The 21,832-nt window shown below is 38.3% G+C and overlaps 6 protein-coding genes across 6 annotated transcripts; 3 read left to right on the top strand and 3 right to left on the bottom strand.

The window, feature by feature from the left end:
* Window positions 1–3,748: 3,748 nt before the first annotated feature.
* Window positions 3,749–5,312, bottom strand: Cbr-srsx-36 (the record flags this gene model as incomplete). The annotated part of the gene is made up of 7 exons (XM_045238623.1): window positions 3,749–3,908; window positions 4,037–4,234; window positions 4,283–4,420; window positions 4,502–4,615; window positions 4,663–4,771; window positions 5,052–5,164; window positions 5,212–5,312. The coding sequence occupies 7 exons, from the start codon at window positions 5,310–5,312 to the stop codon at window positions 3,749–3,751; spliced, it is 933 nt and encodes a 310-aa protein (XP_045093000.1).
* Window positions 5,313–8,415: 3,103 nt separating this feature from the next.
* Window positions 8,416–9,758, top strand: CBG05621 (the record flags this gene model as incomplete). Its single annotated transcript, XM_002638530.1, has 5 exons — window positions 8,416–8,876; window positions 8,921–9,213; window positions 9,260–9,419; window positions 9,481–9,565; window positions 9,609–9,758. The coding sequence occupies 5 exons, from the start codon at window positions 8,416–8,418 to the stop codon at window positions 9,756–9,758; spliced, it is 1,149 nt and encodes a 382-aa protein (XP_002638576.1).
* A 42-nt stretch (window positions 9,759–9,800) lies between these two features.
* Window positions 9,801–10,889, bottom strand: CBG05620 (the record flags this gene model as incomplete). The annotated part of the gene is made up of 5 exons (XM_002638529.1): window positions 9,801–9,905; window positions 9,947–10,075; window positions 10,136–10,432; window positions 10,491–10,618; window positions 10,823–10,889. The coding sequence occupies 5 exons, from the start codon at window positions 10,887–10,889 to the stop codon at window positions 9,801–9,803; spliced, it is 726 nt and encodes a 241-aa protein (XP_002638575.1).
* A 100-nt stretch (window positions 10,890–10,989) lies between these two features.
* CBG27330 lies at window positions 10,990–11,061 on the bottom strand (the record flags this gene model as incomplete). The annotated part of the gene is made up of 1 exon (XM_045238621.1): window positions 10,990–11,061. One exon carries the CDS (start codon window positions 11,059–11,061, stop codon window positions 10,990–10,992), a length of 72 nt encoding a protein of 23 aa, XP_045098459.1.
* A 6,299-nt stretch (window positions 11,062–17,360) lies between these two features.
* Window positions 17,361–19,434, top strand: CBG27329 (the record flags this gene model as incomplete). Its single annotated transcript, XM_045238620.1, has 2 exons — window positions 17,361–17,513; window positions 19,246–19,434. 2 exons carry the CDS (start codon window positions 17,361–17,363, stop codon window positions 19,432–19,434), a joined length of 342 nt encoding a protein of 113 aa, XP_045098458.1.
* Window positions 19,435–20,370: 936 nt separating this feature from the next.
* Window positions 20,371–21,634, top strand: CBG05619 (the record flags this gene model as incomplete). The annotated part of the gene is made up of 4 exons (XM_002638528.1): window positions 20,371–20,572; window positions 20,615–20,775; window positions 20,824–20,958; window positions 21,539–21,634. The coding sequence occupies 4 exons, from the start codon at window positions 20,371–20,373 to the stop codon at window positions 21,632–21,634; spliced, it is 594 nt and encodes a 197-aa protein (XP_002638574.1).
* Window positions 21,635–21,832: the final 198 nt, after the last annotated feature.

Here is a 21,832-nt window from a genome sequence, read left to right as displayed (position 1 = left end):
ATCAAAGTTTTCTCATAGAGAACTCAATCTAGAAAAAAAAACTGCTTAACAAGGCTCCTAGAATCTATCTCACCAACTACTACAACACACACCGCACCTTTGTTATCACCGAAAAAGTCTCTATGCCCAAAAAAGGGGTGTGGTGACTGGAATGGTCACTCTTGGCTCCGCCCCTAACAAACTCAAACATTGATAGGAGCAGAAAACTTGAGCAAACTTTCGCTTCGATTTCCATGATCAAAATAAACCATCCACTATTTTTTTTTCTTTCGCGCCTAACATGTCTTCTGATATGTTTGATTGTCAGCTTATGACACCACTCAGAAGGATTTTGGACATCATGACTTTCTTGGTGATGAAAACAAATATGGTCAGAGAGGGGGAAAAATGGGCAAGTTGTCAAGAGGGACCCTGTTGAACGGGAAGAATGGGGGGTAAACAGTAAAAAAGCGGAGGGGGGGGGGGGGGGATTGTTATGATAGGATATGCGGAAGGTGCGGGAGGTAGGAGTGGCAGGAGTGGCAAACGGATGGTAATTAAAAGAGAATCAGAAGAGAATATTATTAGGATGAAAAATTGAAAAATTAACATGAAAAGCTCAAGAATATCTGATCCAGTAGTTATTGTAAGAGCAAGACAGCATACTGTATTTGCTCTGATAGAAGCACTTTGAGCTCAATTATCTCGGTTCCTATAAGAGATATCAAAAGTCTGTAAACTAATAAAATAATGTTGATATTATGATAAATAATTTATCAGTTCAACGTTTTTGATATCTTTATAAGGAACCGGGATAATTGAGTTCAAATTTGACGCTTTAGTTGGACTTCTATTTGAGAAAATACGGTAGTAGGACGTCTTTTGCGTTACAGGATTCACGGTAAGTCAATCAAATTTCAGTTGTTCAGGTTCCAAACTTAAGACTGGTTTGACAGTATCATTTCAAGACTGTTAGTACTAACCAAGACTAACTTAAATAGCAATTCACTTGCAAAAAGTTCTAACAACTTATCCGTTCAATTTGAAAATTTTGGATGAATTACCCAGACGAGATATACCAATTGTGCAAGGTTTTGGACTTTATCTAGTGCCAGGAAGTGAAGCTCATTTGACTAATATTATACAAAACAGTAGCCAATTTCCCAAAAATGTTAGATTATCCTTTTCTGGCACTCAAAATTCCTCGACCAGAACTTCTGAACATCTGATTCCTTATGTTCACCCGTTCATAATATTTCTCTCATGTTAATGACTTTATCACCAAAGGAGTGGCGTCTCTTCAAAGTCCAGAAAGTCTCTCTTCATTCGCAACAATATAACTTTTAAGTATCCCTTTCGGGAAAGGAAGTTTTACGGGTGTGAACCATCGGGACCCTTCTCTCTAGTGGGTGCGGTGGTGGTGATTACTGTTTATTAAAAGAGATACCGACACGGAAGGGAGGGAAGTATGTAAACGTATCGTCCCTCGGCGTTTTTTCCTTGAGTGGCTTGAAGATAAATAGGGATGTTCGATTTTATGATGAATTACTTTTTTGGCGGTTTCTCAGCCAGATGAATGATTGGTGTGATACTCTTTCGGGTGTCAATAGTCAGATGGCATGAGGCATGCAATATAAATGAAAATGTCAAGATTTGTATTAGGTTGGCGGGAAAGTCTATGTCACTCTGTTTGTTTAATCACTGTTCTCGTATATGGAGGCTGTGTATGATATCGACTCTAGTGAATAACAAGGTGATAAGAACCTTCCATATAAACAAGTCCCCATTTCCTTCCCTGCTCCTCATCTGTAATTGAAACGATATGTTTGTTCCCACTGCTATTCACATCAGACATGTTTTGATTTACCTCTTCCTATCTCACACCACGATGAGGATTCGGAAACTTTCTTGAAGAATGTGTACAACACACATGCCCCTCACTACAATACTATTCGCAATTGGTTCCATCGTTTCGAAAAAGATGACTTCTCGCTCGATGAAAAGGATCGCTCTGGGAGACCCCGTGAGTTGGATTTGGACAAGCTGAAGCACGCATTGCAATCGGATCCATTTCAATCTAGCCGTGAACTAGCTGTCACATTCGGAGTTCACCATAGCACAGTCCTTGAAGGTTTGAAGTCTCTTGGAATGAGAAAACTTTTTGGTCGATTCATACCTCATCACCTGACTCAAGCCAACCTTGACCGCCGAGTCGACGATTCGATTACTCTTCTCACTCTCCACGCGGGCGATCGATGGCTGGACCGGCTAATAACCGGAGATGAGAAGTGGGTCTTCTACGATAATCACCACAGGAAATCCCAGTGGGTTGGAGAAGGAGAGAGCCCACAGGATGTCCCCAAACCCGGCCTTCATCCGAAAAAAGTTATGCTCTCTGTGTGGTGGGGAGTGGACGGCCCCATCTACTGGGAACTTCTGCCCGAGGGCAAAACAATAACTGGAGACCTCTACACTACTCAACTACGAAACCTCAAGAAAGCAGTCGACCGTTCGGCCCTGAAAGACAAGAAAGTGTACTATCAACATGATAACGCTCGCCCACATGTTTCGAAACAAGTGAAGCAGGAGCTGATGGGATATGGATGGAATGTTCTCCCTCACCCCCCGTATTCTCCTGATCTTGCTCCTTCCGACTATTGGTTATTTGGCGATATGACACGTGCCTTCGAAGGAAGAAGCTTCAATTCCCGTGGAGCGGTCGAAGCGGCACTCAAACAATACTTTGCCTCACGCCCGGCTGGATTCTACCGCAATGGAATCCATAAATTGAGGGAACGTTGGAGACATGTTGTTGATAATGATGGACAATATAATTAATTATTCGGTTATTTTTTCTTTGAGAAATAAACTATTGAAAAAGTGACAAAGACTTTCCCGCCAACCTAATATTTCAAGTTCTAAAACCAGAAATCCAAAAGAAAATTCACAAGATCTCGAAGAAAATGAAATCTGAATAATCTTGATGAGTAAACAAGTATTTATGAAGTAAATAGTGATACAAATATTTATGTTTGTATACAAAAACAATCAACTACAAAAACCAGGAATACGAAACCGAGTAATTTATCGGTAGAATTACCGGTAAATTTACCGAAAACTATAACCGATCCACCTAAAACTGTGACCGGACCTATTAAATCAATTCGTATCATTTTGCAACAGCAACAGTTGAGAACTGACCGATTCGTAACTGAGTCGTTATAGAACCGCGACGTTTTCAAACCGTAATGTTTCAGAACCGCGAGCTTTCAGAACCAGGTAGATTTTTTAGAACCGTGGCGCTTTTGAACCAAGTCGTTTTAGAATTTCGACGTTTTAGAACCGTGATATTCTAGAACCACGACGTTTTAGAACTGACCATTTCAAAACTGTGACGTTTTAGAACTGACTTGTTGGTCCGTTTGAAAACTTGATTGTTTTTATTTTCACAAAAATGTCGTTTTGAAAATTCGAAGAGAATATTTCATCACATTACTTTATTTGAATTGGAACTAGAAAAAATTACAGAGATCGATTTTTGGAAAACTGAAACTTTCATGATTTCGAAAATGTCTCTATAAATAACTTTGTACAACGAACTTTAAACACCAAACATACATTACCGAAATATCGTGTACAATTTCTGTCTAGGGAAAATTAAAGGTACATGGTGATGTGTGAGCATTTACAGAAAATTGATAATGTTAGCGGAATAACAATGAAAAACAAAGTTACAGTACTATTGAAAATTTGTGAATATACAAAACCACTAGACATTCATATCTGTATTTATCATATTCGTGTTAGTTGATACACGATTGGCTGTAGATCTCTGTGCATCTGTTTGCTCCTTGTACGTCGTAGATTTCAAGGCTTGTGTCTCGTTTGCAACGCCCAACATGTTGCGCATAGCACTACGATAGTCACGGCTGAAATTTAATAAATGTGTATCTGTACGTCATACATAAAGGTTTGGCAACTACTACAAACGTATCATCCCATGTCAATATTTCTGTAGTCTCTAATAGGGACGTGGACCATTTTTTTAAAGTCTTACCTCAACTTATAATAAACCACTGCATTGAACGCGGAAGATGTGAAAATAAACGTTCCACAGTACAACTGTATCATGTTTGCTAATTTTGGATCCATTGGAATTGTTACAGAGAGTGCTCCGATCAAATCTGTTGTCATCCATCCACAGACAACAAGACAAACGGTCACAAGCAGAGATTTGAACACAGCTTTCACCGAACTGCCTGGAAATATTTTTTTCTGATTATGGCTTTTTAGTACAAGTTACAACTCACTTCTGACTTTCTTGATTCTAAAGTAGACGTAGACGTAGATGGGTGGTACGAAGAGATTGATAACGAACGAAGTCAACGCGAACAGGTCGTAAGCGTGTCCCAAGGAGTTTGGAAGAAGACATGGGACGGTTCTAGAAACAGATTGTTCAATAATTTACGGATAAAGACAAAGATTAGACTAAGAGCCAGTCACCAAACATCTCATGACCTACTTTGTCGGATCACGTTGACCAAATCCCACGACTAGCAGAGCAAGGGCGTAGATGACGGGAAAAGCCATGAGAAGTGTGAAATATTTGACTCTCTCGAGTTCTAGCATCTTGTATCTGGAATAATTGAAAAGTTGTCAAACGGACATCTGGACAAACCGCACCTTCCTGGACTAGCTACCGCTATCAATCGATCTATCCCCACTGCCAACACACACGCGTTCGAAGCAAACGCTCCAAAGTCGGCAGGAATGTTGATGTAGAAGCACATTTCTGAAAACTGATGATACCGTATTCCATCTAGGATACTTTTCTAAATAACGTAACCACTCTAATAAAACGTCACCCGATTCGTTAAATTTGAGCCCAAGTATCTCATTTTCTGTGAAAGATATAAAATATTGGTTAACTAATAAAATGTCGCTGGTATCATGATAAACTTTTTATTAGTTGACAACTTTCTGATATCTTTCAAAAGAAGTGAGATGTTTAGGCTCAAAGTGGACGGTCCGGGTGGCGTTCTAATAGAGTGTGTACGGAATTTTCTCCAAACCTTGACTTATTGGAATAAACATAGAGATGAAGAATGCGATGATGTCGGTGAACAAGAGCATATCACAAAAGCAGCACGCACAAATCAACATGTTGCAAATTGAGCGGAGGTTTCTGAAACAAAAAACAGATCGGTGGGATACAAAATTTGTCAAACTTACTTGCTGTGAAAAGTGACAAGAACCATCAGAAGGTTTCCTGTAAATCCGACCACAAATACTGTGGAATAGATCACTAGGAGGATGACCAGAAGGGGCTCCATATGATTCTGGAAATCGAATATTTCAAGTTTAGAAAAATGTGTTTTCAGCTTGATTTCTAGAAAGCCTCTTCTTGTTTTCAGACTGATTCAATCCAGAATCTTGTGATTCGAGTGAGAGGGAAAAATTCTGAGCCAAAGAACGTGGGAATTTGGTCTGTGTAACTGATGTTGCCTAGGAGAAGTCGCATTTCAAACTAGACAGATTTCGGACTTACAGAGGAAGTTACATTGTGTGGGAACGCCCTTTATCTTGGATTCATTAGACCTAAAAAGATCAAAGGGCATTCAGGGAGTGTGGACATTTTGACAGTTTTACAAGGGTTGGAAAAAAAGAATTTTGATCTGAATGGACGTATTGAACAAAGTTGAAGTGGTAGGTAGGAAACATTGAATGAAAAAACGTCAAGGGGTTTCAAACAAATTAATAAATCTAAGTTTTGAATTTAAAGGAAAATGAAAGATTCAGGAAAAATATTCTACTTTTTTTTGGAACCAAAACTAATCTAACTACCCTAAACACTCTAATATTTAGAACTCCACCCTGACCGTCTACTTTGAGCCTATATATCTTACTCCTTTTGAAAGATATCAAAAAGTTGTCAACTAATAAAATGTTTATCATGATATCAGTAACATTTTATTAGTTAACCACTTTTTGATATCTTTCACAGAAAATTAGATACACGGACCCAAATTTGACGATTCGGAAAAAAAAACAAAAAGGATAGAATATTCAGAACTGAAAATCTTTGAATTTGTACAACGTATTTTCAAAATTTGGTCGTCTATTCCGCCTACTATAGTTTTTCTATTTTAAAAATATGAATTTTCGAACACCAACCATCATAATATACCTTCTTCTACATCATACGTTATTTTTGTCTTAATGAGCTGAAGAAATGAAAAATCGGATAACAAAAATACCTTAAAAAGTGGGTAAGATGAAAACAGATTAATGGATTCTGAATTAATGAAAGGGCCACCTTTTGTTTTTTCTTAATATCATCATTTCCTTATAATAGAATATCCTAAAATCAAAGAACAAAAAAAGGAAGTTTTTATTCAGTTAAAACCATGGGAATGACGACTTCAGCAAGGAATTTTTCATACTTGCAGCCGGACCTTTCTTCTCGAATCAATATTTTTAGACCGACTAAATTAGATGTGATAGAACTCGGCGATTTCTACAAAATGATATTATTTGGAAAACTGTATCTTGTCTATGAACAAAGTTATAGACCAAACAGGCCGAAAAAACCGCCAGGGCCCGGCCCGCCCCGGATTTGAAGCTTTATGGCTTGTAACTTTAGACAAGATACAGATTCTCAAGAAGTTTCATTTTCTAGTGTTCGTTCTATATATCTAGTTTAGTTAGTCAAAAAAAAATATTATTTCTGAAAGAAACTATGGGACTGCCCGCGAAGGGCACGGCAAAGGCTCTGTTGGAAGTATAACGACTTTGGTCAGGAATTTGTAGTATAATAGTAAAAATATCAAAAGTATGGCTCTATTTCCAGATAACGAAGTTTCATGGCCAATGCTTTCCCAAAATAAGAGTTTCTGCAAATTCCATTAAAATTTGATCTAGGTTGGGATCACAGATGTAAACCACATGTCATATCTAAAAAATTTGATTGATTAGAATTTTTTGTATGAGGAATTGAAAATACAATTAAAAAAAATTGAAAAAGGAACTTAAATTTTAAAAAATTATACTTCAAGAATGTAAAAAAAACCGGAATGTAGAGTTAGTTATTCAGGAGTTAATAAAGATTTGTTTTTCGTTACATTAGGCTACATTTAGGGGATTTAGGGGTATGACTTAGGTGCAAACATGTGTGAAGCACTTTGATTTTTGATCCAAGACCTTATTTTAACATATTTTAAGTAATCTTATACACACACGAAAGCCCGTATCCCAAAGAAAAAAAAATAAAAAGAGAAGATAAAAAATTGCTGGTGGAATAATAAGTTTAATTTGAAATTAAAATGCTAACGCCATTGAAATTGCCATCCATCCATTCTTTGAATTAATGCTAGACTGGAATGTCCAAAAACAGAACTGGACAATTATATTAGTCACCACACTTTCTGGAATAAATGTGTTTTGATGGTTTGACGATTTTTTTAGAATTTCCAAGCATATTCCATTGAATGAGTGGATAATCAGGAAAACAATATTTCTGTGTCATGTGTACCCGGAGGTTCTACTTTCAGGAGCAATCTGCGAAAAAAATTCTTATGGAAATCGGAAAACTTGAAAGTATTATACGGCCTTAGACCAAGATTGGGACATTTTTCAGAAGAGAAAATTCGCAATTTTCAGAAATCTGAGAACCCGGAAGTGAGAGAAAATGTTCCCATAAGCTTTTAATTAAATTCCTTAGTTAGCCACCTTATTCAGAAAAGTAATTAATTGGAACCAACTAAAAAACTGAATGAACACTATCTATTTGAAAGTACCGTATCATTATAATCATAAATATATTAAATAAATGAAGTTGCGACGAACAACAAAATAAATAAGTTGAATGGTGCCGAAGGCGCACCAGCCAGCTATTTGAAGCGTCGGAGGCGTCGCAAACAGGCTGGTAATAAATAAATAAAGTTGGGTCTCTTCATCTGTTACTCTGTCCGCACATTTTTGAAAAGCTTGAAAATTGTATAAAAATTGACATTACCTTTTAGTAAAGCGACGAACGAGTAAGAAATAAGTTAATTCGCGCCGTAGGCGCACCAGCCAGCTGTTTGAAGCGCCGCAGGTGCGACGTCATGGCGCTGTATCGCAGTTTTCCGGTATTTGGAACCACTTCCATCACAAAAATCAAAATATAAATTGGGTTACGGTATTTTCTGAAAAATCACCTGTCGCTTACGAAGCAGAATACCATAGTTTTCACCTGGTAGGATACAAACTTTCGGTTGAAAAACTGAAATAAACCAGGTGATTCAAGGGTGGTTGTCATGGAATTCAGTAGTCGACATGACACGATCAGATGCTGAAATTTCAGATTTCATATTTTCTCTTCAAGGTTCAGAACCGAATTCCGCTTCACAAAATTGTTTTCTTTGATTCCTTTTGTTCCCAAAATCTCGTTACAGGATGCTAGATGGTCTCCTGAACCCGGGTACCTCCTATAACGCCTCCTTCTGTTACAATGTCTCCAGAGGTCGTCTTGTAACAATTGAATGCGAGTATCCCATATTTTACTATGTAGAAAGTGCGCTCTACCGAACATTCTTTGGATGCTTTTTCCATCTTATCGAAGTCCTTCTCCTTGGAGCCCTCTGGTTCTGTAATATCTGGATACAGAGAGATTTCACTGAAGCCTACATGTCGTCTGTAGCAGTGCCACTTTCCATTTCTACCGTAATGAAGATTGCCACGTATGTCTGGGAGCTGATGTTTCCGAGGGATATCGAAAAGGCTTGGTTGATTGATATGGCGTATGCTACAAGTGTGACAACCGCGCAGATGACACTTGTGATGGGATTGCCGTTCTTGTTGTTCATGGCAATGCGGATGGGAACTTCTAGGAAACAGAATTATGGAATTTGTACATGGTGAGTTGAAGTCTAGCTTTTTTTTCTCATTTCAAATGTTTCAGGATTCCATTCCTACTAATCCTCATTGTCTCCTTCCCACTATCAGGAGTCTTCAACATGTTCTATAAACCTACCTATGCCGCTCCATCCCTAGTTGCCATCCTTGCCCTAATTATCATCTCTCTTTGCTTCATGTTCGCTTTCATTGGAATGGGATGTATGACTTTTGCATGCTGTGCTAAACAAAAAATCGCTATGGACATGTTGGATCCAGTCATCTACGACGCACGGAGTAGATTGGGTTGGGCAATGTTGTACTCGATTTTGGCTCCGATTTCCATTTATCCATGCTTCTGTAAGTTGTTTAAAATATGACCTCCTTTAAAGTACCGCGGTTTAAGATTGCTTTGTCTCATTGGCATTCTTTCTGGACATGTCCAATGACTATGCAATCCTCTCTAACGAAATGGCTACTCGGGTCTGGAACTTCTTCTTCGGACCCACCGTACTCATTTTCACCTTCGTCATTCTTCCATCCTATCGGGACACGATCATGTGTGGGTAAGTAAAGCTACAGTATCACAGTTTCAGCTGCTGCGTTTGTTATTTTTACTGCTTACAGGTGCAAATATCGCCGTTTCCAACGTCGAGTTCAAATGGGCGCATTAGCAGCACCGACTGCTCAGGGAGTTACTCAGCAGATTAGGGTACTGTAGATAATAAACGCTTTCCTTAAAACTAAAATTTAAGATCTCGGAACCCGAAAAACTCCCAGTCGAATTCATCAAAGAGCCCGAGCAAAAAGTCCCACTTGAACCAATGTTCGTCACCACCCACAGTGCCGATTCAAAACGCCCACGTCCAGCCTACCCCGTTCAAACTTATCCGGACAAGTATTGAAAGTTCTTTATTGGCATAAATAAATACGTTGCCATGTATAAATTATAACAATAAATAACAACACTGCTCCTTCTCACACTGATGCAAAGTTGGGCAATCGGAATCTTCTGAGCACGGTCCGACAGAGCGGAGACCCGATGAGCATTTCTTAAATTACGGTTTTCATGTTTATCAGCATCAAGTCTCACCCTATCTTCGTTTTCCTCCACATATGGGTCCACTGTGACCATTTCTTCGATAATGAGCTCTGGAGTAGTTGTGGTAGTGCGCGAACGTTCAATCAACTTGTTCCATTCCTCGAGTTCCGCGGATTTCATCTAAATATATTTTTTTCGCTCAAAAAACAGTATCTGGTCAACCTAGTAGCTTCAACCTACCACATCATTCTCATCATCCTCTCCATTCTCGCCAACCGGCGTCACAGTAGTCGTGGCCACCACCAGCTTCCTCTTCCCTTTCTTTTTTCTCGTTGTCTCCCCATCTATCACATCTGGAGCCTCGGTAGTCGACATACCTCCTAGAATGCTGACAAATGGAGTCGTACAGCATGCACCGTGTGTACAAGTTCCACCCAATGCGATACAAATTGAGTCTTGATCGAGGCGACACTGTCCGATATGGGCGCCACCGTTCAGACATCGGAGAGGGCTCCCAAATCCTGCGCCGGCGTTGGGCTGGAGGATAATAATTCATTTCGGAATAGACGTTAACGATTTTCTAAAAAACACCTACCGGTCCTCCTCCATTATATCCGTTCCCATTCCCATATCCTCTTCCAGCATACAACCCATAAGCAGTAGGATACCCAATAGCCAAATTATTATTGGGTTGAGGTGGTTGTTGCGGAGGTCCCCAGTTCCCTGAAGATCTTCCGAATTTAGGGATACCGTAAAATTTGTACTAGAAGAGCCCCTTTATTAAAAGGGCACATCTAATAGGAGGGCACTCTAAAAGGGGCATGGCAAAATAGAAGGGCCCCCTCTAATTGAAGGAACTCTGTAATAGAAGGGCCGACCCGTCTAATACAGGTTTACGGTAACACACTTTTTTTTCAGAAAACTCACAATTATTCCATTCCGCTCTGATCACCAACAAAGCACCGAGGAACAGCAGCAATCGAAATTTGATCATTTAGAAATTTAGAAAAAAAATTTCCATCAAATAAAATTTTTTGCCCATCCAATGTTTATTTACTCTTCGCGCATCCTATTCATCAATCTCATTAGTTCATTCATAAGATTGACAAACATTTTATGCTGACCGGATGCTCTTTTTGTTTGCCTCCTCCTTTTGAAAGGATCATAAATTTTGGTAGTAGGGGGGGGGGGGGGGGATTTTACTCAACAAACCAGTCATGACAAATCGGCTAGTTACTTAATACGAATGAAAAAAGTTTTAATATAGCTTTAATCGGATTTTCTTCGTAGTAAAATAAATGAAATTTCGATTGAGGCATCATCCAGTTGTTAGAGGAAGAGGAGTTAATAGTAAATAATAACCCGTAGTTGGATCAGCAAAACTAGTTATTACTTGGGAGAAGGGAGGATGATGCATCGGGATTTATACAACAACTATTCGGTTAGTTAGCCAATGATTTTTTTTTATTTTTTTGTGTGTTGCGTTATATAAAAAATGATTTTGTAAAATTTTTGTATATTTTTCCAATCTTTAGGTTACTCAAGAGAAGCTTGTTCGAACACTTACCGTAAAACCTGTCCTTCTATTTTAGAAGGGTCCTTCTATTTTTCCAAAGAACTTTCGGAGAGCCCTTCTATTACAGGGGCCCTTCAATTAGAGGGGGCCGTTCAATCTTATCGAAAAATAGAGTTTCAACTAATTTCTATCAAATTGTGGAGTTCCCGGAATATTTTCCACTGAAAAAGTACAGAAAATTTCTGATTTCATGTAGAATTTTGGAGGGGGACCTTTTTCACAGAGCGCCATTCTATTACAGGGGACACTTCTATGTTTCCAAGCCCCTCTCAGAGGGCCCTTCTATTAGAGGTGCCCTTCTGTTAAAGGCTCTCTTCTAATACAGGTTTTACGGTAATTCAATTTTTTATTTTCCGTTTCTCTGAGTTCAAAAGTAGTTCTTCGAATTTCAAAACTTCGAAACCTTCCAATGTTGACTTAAAGACCGAATAATGTTATTATAAGGTTCCGGATGGGTTGTTAGGAGGGTTTTGTTAGGGAAGTTTTTTTTGTGCCAAGGTCAGAGTCTGTGGACATCAGGCTTGAGCATTCTAATTTTTGTCTATTCCATATTTTAGAAGCTTCTTCATTTTCCTCCTTTTGTGATTCCCATATTTCTTCTAATCCAGAAAACATATGCTCCACTTCCCGAGGAAAACCAAATCTGTGTCATACACCTGCCCTTTTTCCATGAGTCAATTCTTTAGAGCCCTCTTAAGTGAAATCGCAGGTCAATTGACTTCCCCCTCCTCCCACTAATAGACCTTCTAGGTACACCTTGTAAATGACTTATAGGATTAGGAAGCCGTGGCTTCTGAAGAATCCAAAAACAAGACAATCAGAGAAGGAGTGAGTTCTCAAATTACACATCTCCTCCTCCCTACATAGTTTTCAAACAATAACACAGTGTGTCCTTAGGTGCCCTTTGAACATAAACAAGAGACACCGTCGCACAGTTTCCGGTACATGTGCGGATTAATCGGAAGGAAACTGGGAGGAGGAGGGAAGAATTGGTTAGAGAGGGCGGGTTATTTATGGGAGGAGAAGGCTGTTTTGGGTGAAGATGACTACGATTTTGGTTTCAACCCCCCCTCTCCCACTTCGGTCTAGTTTTGAAATTTTTGTCTTGTGTAAGAATGATTCCTAGATCCCTAAATTTTCAGATTCCTACATTCCTAGATTCATAGATTCTTAGATCCCTAGATCCCAAGATCCCTAGATCCCTGGATCCCTAGATCCCTAGATCTCTAGACCCCTAGATCCCTAGTTACCTAGATCCCTAAATTCCTAGATTCCATGATCCTAGATTCCTAAATTCCTACAATCCTGGATTCCTAGATTCCTAGACTTTTAGCTTCTTACTGTTAGAGTCATTTCTATCTGGGAACACATATTTTCCAGTTTTGGTAAATTGTGTTTCAATTCGGTTTGGTTTGAATCAGCTATAACCATTTTAAGGTTATTAAGATCCATTTTTTAAAACCTGTAATAGGAGAGCCCACTGTCAAATTTGAGCTCAAATTTCTCAGCTCCTATAAGAAATATCAAAAATAGGCCAACTGATAAAACCTTTGCGATATTTTGATAAACAGTTTATTCATATCTCGAATAAGAACCGAGAAAAATTGGTTCAAAGTCAGGAGGATGTTCTATTACAGGTTTCACCCTATCCCAAGTTTCTCTAAATTTCAACACCCAACGGAGAAGGTCAATCTTTCACCCGCTCAAAAAAAGATCCGAATAGAAAATCCATCTACGATTGTTATTAATGAGAGACCTTGCAATTACACCTTTGTCCGCTCACCCTCCTTGAAGGATGTCTCAATGACTCAATGTTTTTATTTCATCCATTGAAACCAATTGCGGGTTGAAGTGTGAGTTAGATATATGTATATCGTAGAAGGACAATTCTAATACTATTTTCATTTTGGAGATAGAGTTCTTCTCAATTTTGTAATTAGTCTTGGTCCAAGTCATAGCGGATAAGTCCTGATTTCCACAGGTTCCCAGATTTCTAGAATTCTAGTTTTCTAGGTTTCTTGGTTTCTAGAATTTATGATTCCTAGATTCCTAGGCTCCTAGATTCTAAGATTCCTAGATTTCTGAATTCCTAGATTTATAGATTTTTAGATTCCTAGATTCCTGCATTCCTAGATTCTTAGATTCCTGCATTCCTAGTACAACTTTGGTACCAGATACTGTCTGTTTTGGGTTATCCTCATAAACGGCTTCCAAAGAAATGTAACTTGAGAGCATGTTTCTGAGAAGTGCCTTACTGAAATTGTTCTAATGATTTTTCCAAACCAAACTTTTTTCGAATTGTCCCATTCCTCACTTCTTCACTTGAATCCCTTTAACTTTCCTTTTTCCTTTTTACAACTCCCGTCAGAAGCCGAGTGTATAGATGATGAAAACTCGAGAAAAGTGAATGAAAAGAACGGAAGTAGATGGAAAATTGGTGGACAATAGGATGACAGATTGAGAAGGGAGGAGTGAAGAAGAGCAGAGGGGGGACACCTCCTACTTTTTCTTCTTCTCCTTTCAATGATGATGTGTTAAGAAAGGAAGGGTATACAGATGGTTGAATGCCTCTGTACAATGGAATTTCGTAGGAATGGTGACTACACGAGTTCGTCAAGTGTCAAGAATTTTGGTTTTACGAAAGTTTTGAGTAGTTTTGGAGTTTCTTTGATTTTCAGAATAAGCTCAAAAATAGTAAAACTTGCATACTAGTTTTCTGAATACCGTAAAACCTGTAATAGAAGGGCACTGTCAAGTTTGAGCTGATTTATCTCGGTTCTTGTCAAAGATTTAAAAGAGTTGTCAACTGATAAATTGTTTATCGTGATATCAACAACATTCTATCAGTTTGCCCATTTTTCATATCTTGCATAAGAGGCAAGATAAATTAGTTCAAACTTGGGGGCCGTTCTATTACAGGTTTCACGGTATGCCCGGATGAGAGGATCATAAAATGTAGAGCACAGAATTCTGAAGCCGGAAATTCAAAATTCTGATTTACAGACGAAGATTCCGGAAACAAAAAAATCCTGAATCCAGTTCTCAGACTCCTAAAATACAAGGTTTGAGCTTTTCTGTTTCTCAATGACACAAATTCCATGAATTTTAGTTCCAGCTTTCTAAAATTTGCAATTTCTGAATTCCTAGATTTTTCCATTTCTAATTTGTTAGCTTTAACAAGTTTTAAGGACCTTCCGCTCAGTTTCCCCGCCTACTCCTAATTCCAATTCCTAGAGGTGTCATAACACTAACAAGATAAGCATCTGTCCTATTATTTCTGCTCTTTTCCCTCCCTCACTCATTTAGTATAAATCCACCCCTTCTTTTCGCGGCCCTATTTCATTTTCCTAATGCTCCCCACCCCCCTCTGGTATCCTATCCTATCTACGACGACACAGAAAAAGAGAGCCCATCACCGGAAATCCAGAATCCGAGACAGCCGGCTGCTACTAGGCCTAACCGATTTGTTTCCTGTTTTTGTGAGCTCATCCTTCCTTTCGTTTTGATGCCTCATTTTTTCTTGGAATCTCAGAAAAACGAGTTTTATGGCTTTTTTCTTTTGTTGGCTTTCGAGAGTCAGTTCAAAACCCAGATACGAATTTTATACTATTCATCAGCAAAATTTTACTAAAATGTTTTGTTTGACAAGAGGGCCTAAACATTCCAACACATGGTTTTCAATTTGGTTGCAGTTCCAAAGTTTAGATTACCGTAAAACCTGTAATAGAAGGGCCCCAACACTGTCAAGTTTGAGCTCATTTATCTGAATTAAGGCTTCCACTCGGTCGGGAAATTTAGCCGACCGACCGACCACCGACCGAGCCGACCGACAGCCGACCGAGCCGACCGAGCTGACCGATCGGACGGCACCTGACCAATCGGACGGTGCGCCGACCTTTTTCGTGCATATGCGCGTCAACGTGTTTGCATACGCAGCATTGTATTTTACGACAAACTTTTCATTAAGTGCCTCGTTTGTCGTAAAATGAAATGCTGCATACGCAAAAATTCGTAATTTGATGCGCAATTGCACAAAAACGGTCAGTTCGGTCGGCTGTCGGTCGGCTGGGTCGGTGGTCGGTCGGCGATTTTCGACCGACCGAAATAGAAGCCTTATGCCAAGTTGGAGCTCAATTATCTCAATTCCAACTTGGCGGTATGTGGGTCCTTCTATTACAGGTTTTTACGGCAGTCGAACTCCAGAATCATTTTTATAATCTAAAAAAGGTGCATTTTTATAATCTAAAAAAGGTGCATTTTTATAATCTAAAAAAGGTGCATTTTTATAATATAAAAAAGGTGTACAAAATCCAATTTGTCCTTCTCCTCCTCCTCTTCTTCTTGTTCATCCATCCACAATTTTTTCCTCGCCTTTTGCCTAAAAACTAAGTCCTAACACTTTGCTAAATAATTCACTACTATATAGTACTTTCGCTCGATTATCTTCTCCAATATATTACCAGTCTCAATTCGAATTATGACTTTTCGATTGAAAGAAGCCCTTCTGGAGAGACCCCACAAAAGTTGAAGACCGCCCGTAAAATTCTGAAGTGTTTTCTCTCTCGCTCCCAATTCAGAAGAAGAAGATCCTGTTTCTTGAAAAGTTCTTCCTCTCAACTTTTATGTGTGTCCCTCCCAACTTATGTATTCTATTCTGGATCTGTCTCGTCGAGAGAGATAGAAGCTAGAAAAGTGGGCGGAGCTTGTGGTTATGCAACTTTTTCGGGAGTTTTTGGGCCATCCCATTCCAGTCAAAGTCTAGATGGATGAAAAATGTTTCATAACTTTTTTTTGGATTTTTTTCGTTGAATTAAAATACTATAAAAACTCTAGTAACTTTGAGCACATATATCTCGACTCCTGTAAGAGATGTCAAAAAGAAATTAACTAACAAAAATTTAGGATATTATGATAAACATTTTATCAGTTGACCACTTTTTGCTATCTTTGACAGGAAACAAAATATATTGGCTCGAAGATGACGGTTTGAGGATTGAGGCATTCTATTAGATCGTTTACAGTAGGTCGATTTTAAGAACATAGGAATTTTTGGGCTTCAAATCCTTCAAATTGTTGTTCTCCAGGTCGTAATAGTCATATTACTGGAAATTTCAGCTTAAAAATGCTCGGGCACAAACTTCCAAGATTCGATTTGCCTGAAATCTTAAAGATCTGATTTTCGAGGCCACGAAAAGTAGTTCATGTACCTAACACCGTAAACACTCTAATAGAACGCCAACCTGACCGTCTAATTTGAGCCTATATATCTAACTTCTTTCGAAAGATTTCAAAAAGTTGTTAACTAGTAAAATGTTTATCATGATATTAGCAACATTTTATCAGTTAACCACTTTTTGATATCACTCATTGAAAATGATATAGATAGCCTCAAACTTGACGATTCGGGTGGCGTTCTATTAGAGTGCTTACGGTATCTGATTTTCTAACCACGAAAAGGTAAAATTTTACTTCTTGAGTTATGATTTTTTTTTGTATTTTTTAAATATTTCGATTTCCTATTCCTCGAATATTCCAAATGATGGCCTAACAATGAGCCTTGCTTCTCAGAACTTTCCACTTCATTTTCCTGAAATTCCCATCTTCTTCAAAAATCTCAAAAATCAGATTTCTTTTCAGACTCCCCCCACTAGAAGATACTACTGAAAATTCGAAATTTGATTCGTTTTTTTTCTTTTTTCATACTCTTTTCTCTTTTTTGTGACTTTTTCACAATGTAAACAACTTCTTCTCAAAACAGCTGCCCTTCTTGAATCGTGTGAAAAACGCGTTTTTGTGAGACTTTTGATTTGAAGAATTTAGAAATTTTTCTCTCTTTTTAAAATTTGTTTCCAGCTTTCGACTTCTCTCAATTTCCTTTTTTTCAGAAGCATGTATTCCACCTCTTTCCTATTCCTCTTTCTATTCATTCTCCTTCAATTGCCACGTGGCACGGAGACAATTGAATGCTATTCCGGTTCACAGTTACAAGTCATCAATTGTCCGTCAATGTCGTGTATTAAACAGACACTTGGTTTGGATACGGTAAGACAGACATACAAATTTTATGGGTTCAGAAGAGAGGGAGAAAAGAACCAAATGTTTTGACAACAGAAACCCCCTCACAAAGATTAGTCATGGTTCGCTGGCGTTTTGATGTTGCGCGTGGTATTGTGGTATGGCCAGAGGTAGATGGGACGGGACTGGGGTACCTTTAGCGCGTTTTTGAGCATTTTAGCTCATTTCTGAAAAAATATCTAGACAGACAGGTGTTCGGAATTCGCTTCGAAAATACTATTAAACCTGTAATAGAAGGGCACCCTAACTTTCAACCAAATTTGAGCAAATTTTGCATGATCCCTGTCAAAGATATGAAAATCTTGTCAACTAATAAAATGTTAGTCATAACATCAGAAGTGTTCTGTCAGTTGACGCATTTTCGATATCTTTTACAGAAACTGAAATAATTGAGCTCAAACTGGAGTATGTGGGGCCTTTCTATTACAGGTTTTCCTGTAAGATTCGAAACTTTTGAAAATCGAGATATCCTGAAAGATACTTTTTTCCGCCTTTCTAGTTTTCAAGGTCACATGGAAATTCTTTCTTTGAATATTCGTTTTCTAAGATTGTCATATTTTAGTCGCATAGTGTAAGACCCAGAAGTTCTAATAATTCTTATGGTCTGGGTTATCTACTGGAAAGTTACAAACTGCTGAAATCGCTGCTTCTTGTAGTTTTGCAAATCATACGGTTTCTGGGTGCTTTGGTTCATTTTAAGATTTTAACAAAGTTCTTAAGCTTTCAGAATTCTGAATTCTGGACTAGAAGGTTTAGAATATTGAATTCCTGTATACTGTAAAGCCTGTAATAGCAGGGCCCAGCACTTCTAGACTTGAGCCAATTTTTCTCGGTTCCTGTCTTGACACATTTTTAATACCTTGTATAGGAATTGAGATAATAAAGCTCAAACTTGACAGTGCGAGGGTCCTTCTATTACAGGTTTCAAAATTACCAGATCTCTTCGGCTTCATTATGAGCTTCATTTCCTAGATTTTCTAAATCCAAAGACTGTACCATTTCCCTAGCCAAACTTTTTCTCTGTCTTATAACTGTTGTCCTTGACTTCACACAACCCTCCAATTTCACAAAAGGAGGTAGATAATTGCCATTCCATCTCTCTCTCCCATTTTTTGTACTCCACCTTTTCGCGGAACGTTTCCTAATTATCGGTTATTCTCTCTTTTTCTTTTTCTAAAGTCCTTGGAATCCTTGTGTTTGAGTTAGGGAAGAAGTTTGGATATATGGGTGTGTGAAATTGTCACTTCATCAATCATTTTCCGAAACGGATTATTTTTCTTTGAGACTTTTGTCACATTTTCCCAAGGGGCAGGAAATCTGAAATTGAGTTGAACTCGGGTATAAAAATATAAATTTAGTGGAACGACTGTGAAATCCGGCGATTCAGGGATCGAAAACTGTAGAAATGAAAGCATATACCGTATTTCCTCTTATAGAATCCCACCCAAACTGTCAACTTTGAGCTCAATTATCTCGATTTCTGCGGAAGATATCAAATAGTGGTTAACTAATAAAATGTTTATCATAATATCACCAATATCCTATCAGTTAATAGATTTTTGATATCTCTCCCAGGAATCGAGATAATTGAGCTCAAAGTTGACGGTTTTGGAGCTTCTATTAGAGAAAGGGACCTGAAACTGGTCCAATAACGCAAAACTCTAAATCCATTTTTTTAAAAATTGTCTAATGTTTTCAGGTCCGCTATTGTGACGGCACCGGTGTCTCCTCGATTTGCCAAACCTATAGAATCGTGGAAACCTGTGACACCATCCCGAATCTCGGATACATTTGCTGTTGTGGAGGCGACTTGTGCAATTCCACATTTTCCAAATCTTCCGGTCTAATTCTAATTGTCTCATCGGTGTTTTTGTATTTGTTCTTTTGATTCGCTAGAGTTTTTTTGTCGCGTTACGGGTCCAAGTTTTCTGTATAAGAAGGATTTTTAGTGTCGTTGAAGTTCATAGTCATTTGTAAATGTTCTTTATAACATTTTTGCATTCGGGTTTTTTTGAAATAAAGTTTAAAGTCTAAGTTTTAAAGTTTAAATTTCAAGTCTAAGTTTCAACTTTGAGCCGATTTATCTCGGTTCGTGATAAAGATATTAAACATTTGTCAACTGATAAATTGTTTATCATAATATCTTATACATTTTATCAGTTGACACAGTTTTGATATCTCTTATAGGAGCTGAGATAATTGAGCAAATGTGGGGTCCCTTCTATAACAGGTTTTACGGTATTACTAAATTTCGATTTGAAATAATGTATTTTGATATTAATATGGTAAATCAGCAATCTGAAAATTACAATTTAAACAAAAAAGGTTGAAACTACTACCACATTTTAAGAAATTGCTAAGTTTTTCTTGACTAATTGAGAACTAATAATACCGTAGTTCCTCTGATAGAAGCTCACTCAACGTTGAGCTCAATTATCTCGATATCTGTAAAAGATACGAAAAAGTCATCAACTGATAAAATGTTGGGGATATTCTGATAAACATTTTATCAGTTAACAAAATTTCGATATCTTTTACAAAAACCAAGATAATTGAGCTTAAAGTTGAGTGGGCTTCTGTTAGAGGTAACTCTGAAAACAATTGTAACCCCTCCGGATCAAAAACCACAATTTTTACAAATGCTTTTTGAACGCGAAGTTTGTTTCGGTCATCAAAACTTTCCACTACTAACATCACGGTGCATATTACGGATAATCCGCCAAAAAAGGGGCGGAGCTCTGTTCTTGATGTATGAAACATCTCTGAAAACGGTATATAAATTATCAAACCAATTTTTTTCCTCTGCATCCAGGAAAGTTCCAAAATGAGATCCCATTTGACAATTGCTACCGTATCATTGCTCATCTCAGTCGTCATTTGCACTGATAATCGTGCTGCCATGGCAACTAAATGTGTTAACACTTTGGGTATCACATTTTACACAGCCGCTCAGCTCAACACCATTTTTGCATGCGCTGACCCACAGGTTTATGCCACGCCCACGAACACAACGGCAATGATTTCAGGTTATGAGTATTTGAATTTTTGAAAAATTATAAATGTTTCAGTTGCCAAGGACTGTATCATCAACAACTCGGGATCCAAAGCTATCGCTGCTCTATCTTTATACGCTAATATCAACAGTTGTCTCAGCCCAGATGATATTCTTACCTTGGCCACAGAATGGGCAACCCCGCTAACAAAACTAACAAAGACTTTGACGAATAAGGTTAGAGATCTGAGAATTTGAGAAGAAAACGAACTTCAAAAATTTCAGTGCCTCAAAAAAATCAAGACTTGCAAGGCAGCTGGTACCGCTCAAGAAGCGTGCCTTCAGAAGTTGTACACCCTGGCGAAGGCCGCCATCACCAAAGTTTATGTGGATAAGATTTGCAAGAAATTCGTGAAGCAGGTGGGCTGAATTGGTACATTGGATTCTAGAAATATCGAAATTTGAAATTTCAGCGAGTCACAGTTAGCAAGCTTTTCAGTTTTCTATACCATAAAACCTGTAATTGGAGGGTCCTCTGGCTTTTAACTTTAAGTAAGGCCGTACGAAACGCGGCCGCGGCCGGCCGCGGCCGAGACCGTGAGTAGGTTGCCGTGGACCAATCTGACCGTCCATTCGAAAATAAGCTCAGGTACCCAGAAACTACTAGGGTCACTAGGCCGCCGTACCCTACCTTTCTCAGAATGCCGCGGCTGTCCGTGGCACAGCCTTGACTTTAAGCAAATTTTACTCGAATCCCAAGTTATAAAAAAGTGGACAGATAAAATGTTAACCTTAATCCCACAAACAATTTATTAGTTGACACATTTTGGATAGCTTGCACAGGAATTGAGGTAATTGAGCTCGAACTTGACAGTATGGGGGCTCTTCAATTTCAGGTTTTACGGGATAACTTTTCAGTATTCCCAGTACAATATTCTTGAAATTAACATCCTTCAAATCTTCAAATCTTACAACAAATAATAATCTCAATTTTCTCCAGAACCTATCAAAAGCCCAATACGCTTGTGGTGTCAAGTATGCTCCTCAAGTCATGGACATCACCGGATACAAGTGTGCAACACTCACAATTTCTTGATTTTAAATTTCTCTGGAATTTGGTTAGAACCCAAAATGCCTTTTTATAAAAAAATTTTATACAAAAGATTTTCAGTAAAACATGCCAAGAGAAAAAAGTATGGTATCGAGGAAGAAAACGCTAGAAGACAATTAAAAAAGATTGATCAATGAGATTTGGCACCCATAGAATATCACATATTCAGCGATAGAAAAATGA

This window comes from Caenorhabditis briggsae, assembly GCF_000004555.2.
Source record: "Caenorhabditis briggsae complete genome, chrV, whole genome shotgun sequence".
Classification (NCBI taxonomy): Eukaryota; Metazoa; Nematoda; class Chromadorea; order Rhabditida; family Rhabditidae; genus Caenorhabditis; species Caenorhabditis briggsae.
The sequence above is the reverse complement of the archived record's forward strand: the minus strand, read 5'-3'. Positions and strand labels throughout refer to the sequence as shown.